Raw genomic sequence first — 13,084 nt, forward strand, 5'->3', positions numbered from 1 at the left:
ATGTGCATTTGAACGTTGCGCTGAATGCAATGCCGGCCAACAAAGGGCGCTGTCAAACATTGTGAATACCAGACATATCGCTCTCTATTCTACACCGACAGCTCCCGGCAAATACGTTCCGATGAATATCTCAAGTTTTTTTTACTAAAAATTATTCTTGCCTGCATAATAATAAATAACTGTAATTAACTAATCTCAAATCGGGATACTGTTTGGGCGAATTATATCCCTAAAGATTTATGGAGATCGAACCAAAGATAGAAAACCGTTTTATGAAACGCAGCAATTATTTAACTTCGTTACACGTGGTTAAGATGTTGCCTCACGTACGGAAGGCTCCGGGTTTGATTTCCAGTGATATCACAAAAAATAAATATAATATTTCTCAAGCCTGAGTATTTTGTGCTGTAAGTCAACACAACGTGGAAGTTCAGTGCTACGGGCAATTGGGTACAAAAAATATTTTCTAATTAAAAAAAAATAGTGGGGGTTTAATTGTAGGGCGAAGTTTCTCGAAAATGTATGAAAAAAATAACAAACGTGGTTTTGTAAAAATGAACGGCGTCACAGGTTCACGAGAATCAACCAATCAATTATATCGTTGTTATGAATAGACTTCCGGTTTCCAGGTAGCCATTTTCATAAACGTTTAGTGTATTTTGACATCTACATAGTTCCGCTTTTAAATGGAAGCACAACTCACTGACGACAATTTTCGACGTCACAGGCCGAGTAATTAAAAACTTACGAAACTTTAAGAAAAAATCATAGCGATGTTACGAAATAGTATTTTTTTGGCTTAACGAAAAAGTCTCTGCACATTTTTTTTAACTCTCAACTTCATTGGGCGGTGCAACTTAAAAAAAAACATCATTTCATTCAACTGATCCCATGTAGGTATATTTAATTTAAATATTATTCATAAACCAGCTAATTTTATGCAAAATTTATTTTTATGTAAAAAAAATATTTTGTGGTACTTAAATAACACAGTAATGTAGGGTTTGAATAACATAAAACGAGTAATGAAAATAATTTATTTTAACATTTATATACATAGGTAAGTGTGTATTAACATTTTGTTGTCAAAAATAAAAATAATAACATCATAACAAGTCATTACAAAGCTTCACAAGTATTAACTGCCAATTAAATCGATTGATTCAAATAAAAATCAAACGAGATACATATCTACATACATAAACACCAAACCAATTAACAAATCGCTCAAAAGCTCCGAGATGGGGATAAATCAAATATATGGATTGTTCGGAAAAACAATGAAAAATACAGCACTTATTTATAATCCTTGAAAGAAAGATGATAAAAATAAATAGAAATATCGTCCATTTTAAATTATAAAAATACATTGAGACTATTATCTTTATATATATAAAATTCTGCTGTACGTGTGATGTCACTGAACTTCCCCTAAACGGCTTAACCGATTTACGTGCGGTTTTCAGGGAAATGTAGATCTTTGCGCTGCACGTGTTCATAGATATTAAAATCTTCAATCTAATATTGAAAAAAGATGTTAGGAGTATAAATGTTTTATTCATCGATCTACCAGGGTTGCATTCATAGTTTATAAAAAAAAAATGTTTAAAAACAACATTCGCTTTTTATGGATCCCAATCAGGTTCTTTCCTTACATTCCTAATAATTTCTTCGTATTTATTTCTTTTTACTGGATTTTTGGTAATACTAAAATAATATTAACTGATATTCAATATTTTTTACCCATTGCATATCATTGGTTGCGTAATACAGTCATTTTTTGTAAAAAAAAAAATTTATGATGCAACTTTTTTTTGGTAACATATCTGCTTTCAATTCCAAATCTATTGTTATGTTATAAAAATACACCTTTGTTAAAATAAAAAAATAGAGGTTTGTTTAACTTGTGTTTTTTTTAACTGCAAATCAGCTGTATCTAGCCAATAAAAATTCGCCAACCGATGAAAAGTGTAAAAGGTTTTTGGGGAATGTAAATTGGTGTTGTAAAAGAAGAAACCGGATTTCTATATATTTTTTGAAGAAATATAAAATCCGCCAAAGATGTTTGCTGTTTAAAAGAACGTTTTTGTGTTTAAATAATTTTATTATTTGTATTATTTTTCCAAACAATGCATAGAACAAAAATATTGATTTAAAAACATAAAACAATTTTACAAAAAAATCCCATGGGACACAGTATATTTTTTCGAAAACTCAGTGCTATCTAAAACTATTCCTCGCATAAGAATAAAAGTCATTTTGAAAATCATAAATATTTTTTTTATACATATGCATAGTGTATTTTATTACAAAAACACCTGGTCATTTTAATGTTATTAGATTTATTAAATTTGATTATGAAGTTTTGCAATATTTATTTACAAGCAAGAAAAAAAATGTTGGACATCGCCATTATTTTAAAATATCTAGTTGATATTTGCATCTGCAACTGTGAAATTACATTAAATACTGTAAATATAAAAATAAATCTTTGATTGTATGATTTAACACATGTTTTCGTGAAATTCATTTTGATTTACTTTAACAGATACTTTGTGTTTTTGAAGAACAGCACAAGTAAAAATCAAAAGATACCTACTATGGAAGATAATATACAAAAGCTAATTAGTTTTTTTTTAAATTATTAATCAACAATTCGAAAATTAATGTTTGGACTATTTAGAAGGAAAATGCTGTTAACAGAGAGAAAATTAAGTTTATTTATTGTTCTTAATATTTTAACTTTATTTAAGTTTTGTATTGTACCACTTAATTTGTCTAAGATTTATTTTTTATATCCCCGTTTTAATTTATATTCTGACTGACTTCAGCTTCCCTTCTGCAAGGTTTATGAAATGTGTGCTTTTTTGTTTACTGTCAATAAATGGGCTTGTATGATTGGCTAATTTGTAAATAATGACAAAAGATAAGTCCAATGCCTTGAGAACGTTTTTAGTCCAGTAAATGTGATTCGTTAAGGCTGTAGTTTGATAAAAAGTAAGGAAATCATTACGATTTTAACCATTTAAAACGCCGTTCTTTGAAAATAATTGTAGGTACTTACAAGTTTTAAATAACTAAAATAAAATATTTGCATTAGATATTCCAGTAACTTAGACAATTATCAAAAGCATATTTTAACCTAGAATTTAAAACTGTAACCACGAAATTTGTGTGATTTAAAATGCCAGCAATTTTTCTCTTTGTGTTTTTATATGATTACCGATGTATCTAAGTTTAGTCTAAATTTAAATTTTGCGTAATCTGTCAGTCGAAATGTAATTATATAAAACTTTTAAGTATATTTTTTATGAAAAATCCCTTAGAAAATTATCATTTACTTCATTTTTTTAATGCCACAATTTTGATAGAACGTCGTTTTAAAACGGAAAAATTATATGATTTACTTACTTTTTATCAGACAACAGCCTTAACATACCATTTTTATTTTTGAAATTTCGCACATTCGAATATTTTGTACGAAGGCTTTCTGTTAGGCTCAAACAAACAAAATATATTAATGCTTTGAATAAATTGGAGAACAGTAGCTTATTTCAAACAATGTTTCGTCATTTATTGAAACGGTTGTGTTGTTACAATATTTAAAAAATATTTTAAGATTCTAATTTTGGATGAAACTAAATTTCATTATTCGAATTAAATTTGTCGCGATTTCCTTTTAAACAGTCAAATCAAACCTACCTATTTGTCCTTAATGTATTTTTATCTAATTAATAACACACAATAATATTACATTAGCATAATGGTAACATAATCTTTGGAACATTTTTAATGTAATGCCCACTAAACTTTAAATAAAATAGTAAAAATATAAGCAATACTTTTTTTAACATTTAATGAAAATTTACATCAAATTTAAAAAGCTTAGCTGTAAAAAGTAGTCAAAAAATATACCATTTAAAAAATCCGACATTTAAACAGAGATTGGGAACTACTATAATGATAAAATATGAATGCCATGCATTTATAGAGGTGTGTCTTTCCTGTGTGAAATTATGAATGTTAGATAAAATCTGACTAAAAAGCTCCATAATATGGAGCCAGCTGAAACAAAAAAGTTTAATAACTGTTGCGTTTTCCTGAAATAAAAATATGTTCCAGAGTACACATTATGTATACACATTGCCTCTGCCATTCCAAAACTTTTTCTTTTTATTTTGACTTGTATGCTAAATTGTTTAAATTCTAATTATAATTTTTTCTATGTTCGCCAGTTAATTATTTTGTTCATTTTGTTTATAAACACTTAAGTGTTTTGTATTTTATTTTAAAAACTTTGTTAAAGGTCTTTGAAAAAATAAAATAAAAGAACTATAAACAACCTATTCTTCCAGTTTTGACAAAAACGCATATTTTTTTTTATATGTTTTTCGTTAAACGTTTTTCAACTTACTTTTCATGAAACAACTGGCCCTAAAGCAGTCAAGTATTTTATTAAATAAAAATTAAAAAATGAGTGAATTCGGATGCAGAAAACGAGAAAGACCGAGAAAGATATGGCATGACCAAATCCAACCAACAATTAAAGATAAGCATGTCAAAAGTCGGAATAATCGGCAGGCGTGCATGAGAAAATATATGTATGTAGAGGATGCGTGGTCTGTGTAAAGACAGAGTGAAAAGGAGTTTTTTATCCTCTCTGCCTACCTCAACGGTAAACGGCGTGTTGATTTGTTTGTGTTTGTTTCTGTGAATTGTTCCTCAATAAAAAGCTCCGTACATTTCGGCCAATCTCCTTTCTGTAGAGTTTACATTAATATGTATATTAAATGATAACGCAAAAAAAATTTGGAAAGTTTAAATATACTATTTAAAATGCCATGTCTTATAAATGCCTGAACCTTCATATTCTCTTCTCAAAGAAGTTGTTCGTCTCTGTTTAAATAGCTGTCAATCTTGAAAAATTCCCTACATAGTTTAATCCAGTACTTTGTCTACAAAACCTTGGACACACTCAAAAATTCATAAAAACTAAAAAATATTTTTATAATTATAATTATTTTTATTATAAATACATTATTATGTATTTGGAATGTAATGAGCTATTGCAAAATCATAAAAAAATAAGCAAACACTTTAATATACAATATTTTAGCAATCATCACAAATTGAATAATATATCAATTATTTATTTATTACATATTAGCTGACTTTTTATTTTAGTTTTACTAATTAATCTGTATTCGATGACTAGTTTGATTATATACAAACTCAACATGTTTAATAAAATAAATGAATACAAGATAATTAATGAAATCTTTGGACACAATATATAATGTATGTAGTTATGTACAATTATTTTAAAACAAAACAAAAACAAATGAATGCCCAATTAAAAAAAAGTTTTTGAATTCATAAGATGTTTTATATTTTTATGCATTTATTTTCATTTGCTTGAAATAAATTACATGCTGCATTTTTCGTGGATCGAATGGATGAATAAAGGGTTACTAAACAAATATATTGACGAGAGTTGATGGTAACGTAGGCAGAAAATGACCAAAAAAGACTTGTTTTGATCAAAATCAAAATCTGGTGGTGTCAAAAAAAGACAATCGCTGGATATGACGCTGGGAATGTATGTCAAGATAGACGCATGAGGTGCTCCATTCTCTTTGCCCACAATTGCGTTGATAGTAGCCAAAGCATTTTTTCATTATTTTTCGCATACTATTTAAACACACGTTTTTAAAAATATTATTAAAATTTCAATAAATAACAATTTACTTAAATCCTTAGAGCAGTTTTATTAAATGATAGAATTTTATTTTTATAAAATTAATCATTCAAATGTCCAAATAGGAAAAACATCTGTAGAAAATTAACATTTCAAGATTGTTTCAGCACTGCAACAATGATATTAAAAAAAAGAAAGAAACATCATGTTTTCATACAATTTCAAAAGTAAAAAATTCATTAAAAAAGCATAAAATATTTTTAAAATTTGGAAAAAGGCACTTCTCATTTTTTTTTCAAAATATCTGCTGATAGTTTTACGAGTATTGATTTTATTTAGATGTTCATGTATTTTTTTAAATGTTTTTTTTCTGAGATTCATTTGGCTAAAGTTACATAAATAGATACTTATTCAAAAATTTTGACTACCCTTATTTACAAGAAATGCAAATGAACTAGCAATGGCATATAAAATATACGTACCTAACATAATATATAATTTCAAATCGGTGTTCTTACCTGGGATTACACCTTTTATAATCAAATTATGTTATTTAGTATCTGATGCAAAGAAATTTAAGAACCTCCTTGAACTCACTACCAGTGCGTAGCGAAATATATAAAAATAGCAAAAGCAGATCGTTCGAACATTTGCTACTTGCGTTTTAGATGGGGCATTATAAAATATTGCAAAGAAAAATATTAATAGAATAAATACTGCATGATTGACCTCGCTGAGGTCATATTCCCGAGAATCGAACCACATGCATGGTAGGCAAACCTGTTAAACACTACGCCACGAGACAAGTATTTAATAAATGTGATTTATTTTTATTGTTTATGATGCAAAAATAAAACTTCTGGGGTTTTTTTATGCTTCTACAATCAATCTAAAGCTTGGTTTGTTGAAAAATATGTCTATTCAGAATAAGAAATCCCAAGTAAAAACGCGCTCTGCTAGGTACACATAAAAAAAACGCACAAACAAAATGGCAAAACAAATTCATGACATGACATTAAGTCTAAAAATAATAGTAAACAGTAAATTATGTTCAATTTATCTTCACAATAAATGTCTAGTTTGATTAAACTTCATAATTTTTTAATGTTGTCCTTTATAACACGAACCCTAGAGTTTTTTTACACGTAATCAGATCACTTCAAGTACGGAGCGCACCTGTCAACAACGCACGTGGCTATTAAATATTTACAAACATGAACTATTTGTTTACTTTTACCGAAAAGTACCGAAAAACTTGCAGGAAAAAAACAGCATTTTGCTTTGCAATGTACGAACATATCACAATCTGTTTGTAAACATTTCTCTGTTGCATAAAAAATATCCTTGAAGGCGATCAAAATGATTCATTGTTACGGTTGATCTGCTGATGAATATCAGCCCAGATGAAAGACGCAGCTATTCTTCCTAAGAACCGAGATAAACGTTACCAGTACGCTTTGATACCATCATAACCGATGATATTCTTCTTCTGCAGCCTTATTCTCTCCACTGCTGGATAAAGGCCTCTTCCAAACGTCTCCATTCCTTCCTATCACCCGCTTTCATCATCCACGTTTTACCGGCAATTGAGGCAATGTCGTCGACCCATCTTTTCTGTGACCTTCCAACACTTCTTTTGTTTGCCCATGGTCTCCACTTTATTATTCTGGGTGTCCACCTGCCATTATTTTGCCTCGCCAAGTGCCCTGCCCACTGCCATTTCAATTTCGCTGCACGATCCATGATATCTACGACTCGGGTTTGGCGCCTATTTTCTTCACCGATGGTATTATTTTTCTGGAAATCCGAAGATTTCAAAAAAAATATGAAGTACAATATTTTGGGAGTTTTGCCAGTGCCCAGTTGTTAAAATCGTATGTACACAATAAAAAAGTAAAAAGGAAGATTCATTGATGATTTTGGTAAAAAATCAAAAAATTGGGTTTGCAAGTTAGTTGGGAAAAAAATACGAGAATAATTTTAAGACAGTAGACAAGGAATATGTAGTTTCAAATGAACTCCAAAATGCCTGTTCAAGTTTTTCGGATTATTTCAAATAACTAAAGTATAAACTATTGTTTCTGATATGATTCTATTTCTCAAGTCTCGTGCGTTATTGCCAGTGGAACTAGTACTAAATCTTCCTCCATCACACGAGTTCGTGTTCAAACTCCTCGCTCTCCTCTGCCCTAAGAAGGCACTGGCGAATACCCTCCAGGATGATCTTGACTCTTCTGTCCAAGGCCAAGAGATGAGGCTCCCACATTACTGGGCTAATGGGATCAGTAGCCATGGCGTCTCTGAGGGCCTCAGATAATTTTACTTTACCATTGTGGAATCTGAAATACAAAAGAATATCAGTTATAGGCATTTTTCTAGCAACTACACAACGAAGGGGTTGTTGAGGTCCAAAGCAATGGAAAAGAGGATACCGAGTGTTTGTTGTAAACAAATCCAAATTATTAAGACTAGAAAAAACTACAAAATCTATTTCTGGGATTCAAATTTTAGGTCAGTGGGAGTCACGGGGATTTTCAAGAGTTTTATGTGCTTCAGCTGCATTTTTTTCGAAAAAAGTAATTCCGAAAAATTCCCCGCAAACACTCTTTTTTGGCACGAAATTTAACGTGTTTAACAATTTGAAAAAACATGTTCTTTACGCTTAGGCGGAATAACATATACTGTCATTTCAAGTCTAATGGTGAGCTTTGCGATGAAGTTAGCAGTGGTATTTCCCGATGTAAAAAGGCATCACCATATGTTGGGAAACAACTAGAACTTATTCAAGTCCTTGTTACTAAATCTCCAACTGTAACTAACGAATCGCTTCGGGTTCAAACATAATATCACAAAAGGTATCTTCACTAATTCGAGTCAACATTATATTCGAAGAAACGAATAATCAACTTTGAAATATGATTCTCTTTTCCTGTTTCAATTGTCCCAGAATTTTTGGCCGTAGGCTGAGGCAGCATTTAAATGGCAAACCTTTAGAAATGGAAAATACGAGTGCATTATGAGAAAAATAATATGGATTAATATTTTTTTATTTTAAACTAACTTATTCAAGCAATTTTATACATGTAACACCCCAGGAACAACAGTGGCACAACTCAGAAAACGCATTTTTACCCACACCGGCGCTATCAGTAAACTAACATTTATTCGCAAAAACAAAGGCATAACTTAAAGTTTACTCGTGCCATCTTTATACCAATTTTGAATAACAATAGCGTATTCATCATTGTGCACCTATATTACAATAATAATTATGCGAACGGGGAATATGTTTAGGGATTTATTTATTAACGCCCAAAAGCAGTTCAAGGACATTTTTGCAAACTTAACTTAAAAACGTAAATTTTTGACTTGTACCATTATTATTGCTTAAATGCGATATATGACAACTATTTGATTAATTTTAGTTCAATTGTGAAAAAATACTTAAAAATGTTATTTATTTAACAGTAGTTTACATTAATGAAAAATAACAATCTTCTGTTGATGTGCAGCTTTTATCCTATTGATAACTATCAATTATTTGTAAAAAATAATTATCTTTTTTAATTTCGCTAAGATGCTCGAGTTTCGAAATTATTAAAAATAATATTGACTTTTTTGTAAGATAGTGAATTGTTTGATTTTTATACTGACTTCATGAGCGTAGTAAGAGTGGTTTGTCGCACGACACAACACTGCAATAACGGCGCCAAAATGGAGATCTCATCGTGGAAGGCTTTACCAAATGCTCTTCCCTGATCCAAATGGATGGGGAACGTCTCGTTACCGAACATTCTGAAAAAAAAAACAGTGAAATAAAAATGTAGAATTAAGGAAAACCCGCCTTAAAATCTACGATTACATTTTTATCTTGTACTTGTTGACCTACGACAATAATTTAAACTTAGAGTGATGTTATAAATTAAGATTACAACGATTTTTTTATATTTTTTTTAAATGGATAATGATAATGAGGGGTATGATGAATACGAATGCCGAACTTTGAAATGACTTAGTTTACTGGAAACAGATTTTTGTTTCATATGTATTTTTTCAAAGATCGAGTGTTGTGTGAAAAAGCAATTGAACTTATATTGTGTAGAGCTTATAGTGATCAAACTTATTAAGTATAGAGCTTATAGTGCTAAAATCAAACAATTTTTTAAAGATTGAACTGTTTGAAGCACAGTGGTATAAAAAACGTACCACATATTAAATGTATTTTTTATACTAGAACCGTGGTAAATATACAATTAGTAATACAATTCAGATATCATTACCGACAAAATAAGTCACTAGTCTCTGACTGATTTTAAGAGTTGTTTGCTTCCTTACTAGCATGGTGGTAGTCAAATTCATACCACCTGGAAAAGCGTTTTGAATTTTAAAATACATTTAAAATTAAATAATTAGTTTATTGCGAATTAAGAAATAAATATACCTGAAGGTTTCATAGTGATGGCGATCCATATTTCCGATTAAGAAATCGTAGATTGCCATATCCATAATATCCAGCAATCTTCTTCCCTCGTCATACGGAGGAACTTCTTTAATCTAAACAAAAAGATAATCATTTACAGTGTAAAAAATACAATGAAATGCATCCTTTAAACATTGTATGTACAGGTGTGATGAGTATTTGAATAGATACACAGATCCAATTAATTTAAGATGGTAGAAATTTGCTATTTTCTAAATAACTAGGAGTCAAACTTATTTTAATTTGCACATCAATCAAAAACGTATAAAAAACTACAGAGTTTTATGAATCTGTATGATCTATTTTGCTAATAATATTTACAAATTAAAATACACAAAACAGTGTAGCAACTTCTTCTCTAGTTTTGCAATGTACGCACAATTTTTTCACTGAAAAATTCCAAGATGTTCGTTCGTTTAATGCAAAATTTACTTCTAACGAAATATGATGAACCACAATACCTTTATAAGGGAAGGGATGCGAGCAATATAAAGTATGTACATCGATCCTTGGTAGTCGTTACACTGTGTCAATTTCCGCCTTATACCTACACGTACGAGATCCTTAAGTTATAATACGCAGTATACGTAATTGTTATAGTACGCAGTGAATTTGTTTCGTAAACTTAACTGATCAAAACAATTTTCAAAGCCACAACTTTTACAAACACTATTATAATTTCATATAATCATCGATGATCATACTAATATCTTAAAAACTGTATACTGGCGTATTTTTTTCTTTCTTTACCACAAGAAAATTTATTGTAAAAATTCCTAGGGAATGATCAAAATCTTAATTCTATTTCATTCATTGCTGTACAGTCATCAGTTCAGCTACCATCACTCACAAATAACGTAACTGGCATCATAGAAATCTTACCTTCAAATAAACTCAAACTAAGAGACAAATTCATTATCTGGTTCATCTTTGTTCTCTTTCATTGTAGGTACCTTATTTTTTGCATCATCAGCCATCACTATTTTTAAAAAATAACTGGAAACAAAACTTACCAGAGTGCAATAATCGTCTTGTGTTTCCCACTGTGCCTTCTTCCTTTTGTGGTATGATCTTCTCCACGGATGCCTCCATATCTACATAAAAAATTAATAATTTTCTTAAGGAAACATTACTATGTATAAATTTATTCATTTTTTGTACATAATGTAAATTGTATACTGGCGAGCTTGTTATTAAATGGCAGTTTTTTTTTATCCAACCAATAAAATTAAAGTTTCATTTTTAATTATATCATTTAAGTTACAGAACAAATTCAATAGAAAATAAAATAAAAAGCTAAAGATTTACAAAAATAAAAATGTCATTTTTTAAATATAAATTACGTTAAATCAATATATGCTATTACTCAGTGGGAAAAATAATAAAAAGGAAAGAGGAAAGGAGGAGAGAGTAAGGAAAAGAAAAGAGATGTTTCTTCAGATGTGATTTAAACAGAGATACTGTAGTAACATCTTTGATAGTGGATGAGAGATGATTCCACAGCAAGCCGCATAGACATTATGTGAGTTAGAGGAGAAAGAGGAATTGTGGATGGGTATTACGTACTCGTAAAGGCTTACTTAAACTTGATGTTAGCATTTCACTAAAAGAAACTGATCATTTATTTGAAAATAGCTTCTAAAAAAGCTGCATAAATTATTTATTATTTGATTTAACACTCAGTAGGCATTTATTTTTTTAGTAATCCGTTTATTTTTCCAATATTTTTCTTGAATACTATGATCTTTTGCAAAAATTGATCATATAAATTTTCAATATCGATTAAAAGAAATTACACATATGAGAATTTAAACAAAAATACTAGAGCGGAGTAATTTTTCCAACACAAATGTATTTTTTTTCAAAAAGGTTATTAAAAAACATATCACTAACAAAGGAAATTTACTAGGAACCTACAATCTAGGGGATAAATTTGCCTCTCAGAGTTACCTCTATAACGCGAAGCGTTCATACTCAATAACCTACATTATTCCTGGCTTTTAAAAAAGTAAAATAGATAACATACCCTCGAACAAAAAAGCCCCATTCACAAAGCAAACAAGACTTGGATTTCGCGTAACCTCTTTTTATATTTGAAATTAAAAATGTGTTTGCTAAGGCTCTTTTCAGAGCGAATGGTCGGTTAATAATGAAGATTTGCATGGAAAAAGTGAGAGGCACAGCATATGTTCGGCGAGTAAAATGATTGTAAGAAATTCGAAACACAAAGAATGGGTCCCTTTATTTTATGACAGGTATAGAGCATTGCGTTGCGATTGTTTTAAATATTAAAAAAAAAAAACAAATTTGCAGGAGTAACAGTTTTTGGATAGGATTGACTCGTTTATATTATATTCATGGGGGTTTTAATTTCCGTAATTGGATTGCAGTGTAATACCAGGCGGCCTCCGTGGTGAAGTGATTATGACGCTTGGATTACGTTTGGTTCCGAGCTCGATTACCGATGAGAATACACAAATGTTGTGTTGGTTTTTTTTTAATCTCCGTGTTTTTTGGTCTATTGTGTCTTTAGTATGGGTCTATGACCGTTAAAATTAAAGAAACCAGTTAAAATTAAAGAAACCAGTTCTTTTATTGCTTATCGATTACTGTAGTCTTATTATGTCATAATAGGTAAATATCACCATACTGCGATTACCGATAAAAAATATATGAAATGGATTTTTTTAAATAAATTGTATTTTCAAAATCAATATGGATATTGTGGAGAATTTTTTTTATGCATAAATTTAAAAAAGAACTTTAAAAAAATACGTCGCTAGAAAAACGCAACTTGTTTGGCCTTGACAATTATGACGACAAGATTCGTGATAATGTTCTAAACAAATTTGAATGGCAGGAACAAATAAACATAGATCGTGACGTGTTAGGGGAGTGGCAAATAG

The 13,084-nt window shown here is 29.9% G+C and overlaps 1 protein-coding gene across 1 annotated transcript in view; it reads right to left on the reverse strand.

The window, feature by feature from the left end:
* Positions 1-6,078: 6,078 nt before the first annotated feature.
* Positions 6,079-13,084, reverse strand: part of LOC148284474 (extracellular serine/threonine protein CG31145-like) — a 77,836-nt gene continuing 70,830 nt past the window's right edge. The window contains exons 6-9 of the mRNA XM_088239620.1: positions 11,192-11,272; positions 10,140-10,252; positions 9,353-9,493; positions 6,079-8,037 (exon numbers count right to left, since the gene is read on the reverse strand). Coding sequence (XP_088095746.1) covers positions 7,848-8,037; positions 9,353-9,493; positions 10,140-10,252; positions 11,192-11,272 — 525 coding nt within the window. The 3' untranslated portion in view covers positions 6,079-7,847. The remainder of the gene's footprint in view (positions 8,038-9,352; positions 9,494-10,139; positions 10,253-11,191; positions 11,273-13,084) is intronic.

Source organism: Micrasema longulum, unplaced genomic scaffold, assembly GCF_059751315.1.
Source record: "Micrasema longulum isolate JH-2025_06_02 unplaced genomic scaffold, ASM5975131v1 h1tg000117l, whole genome shotgun sequence".
Taxonomy (NCBI): Eukaryota; Metazoa; Arthropoda; class Insecta; order Trichoptera; family Brachycentridae; genus Micrasema; species Micrasema longulum.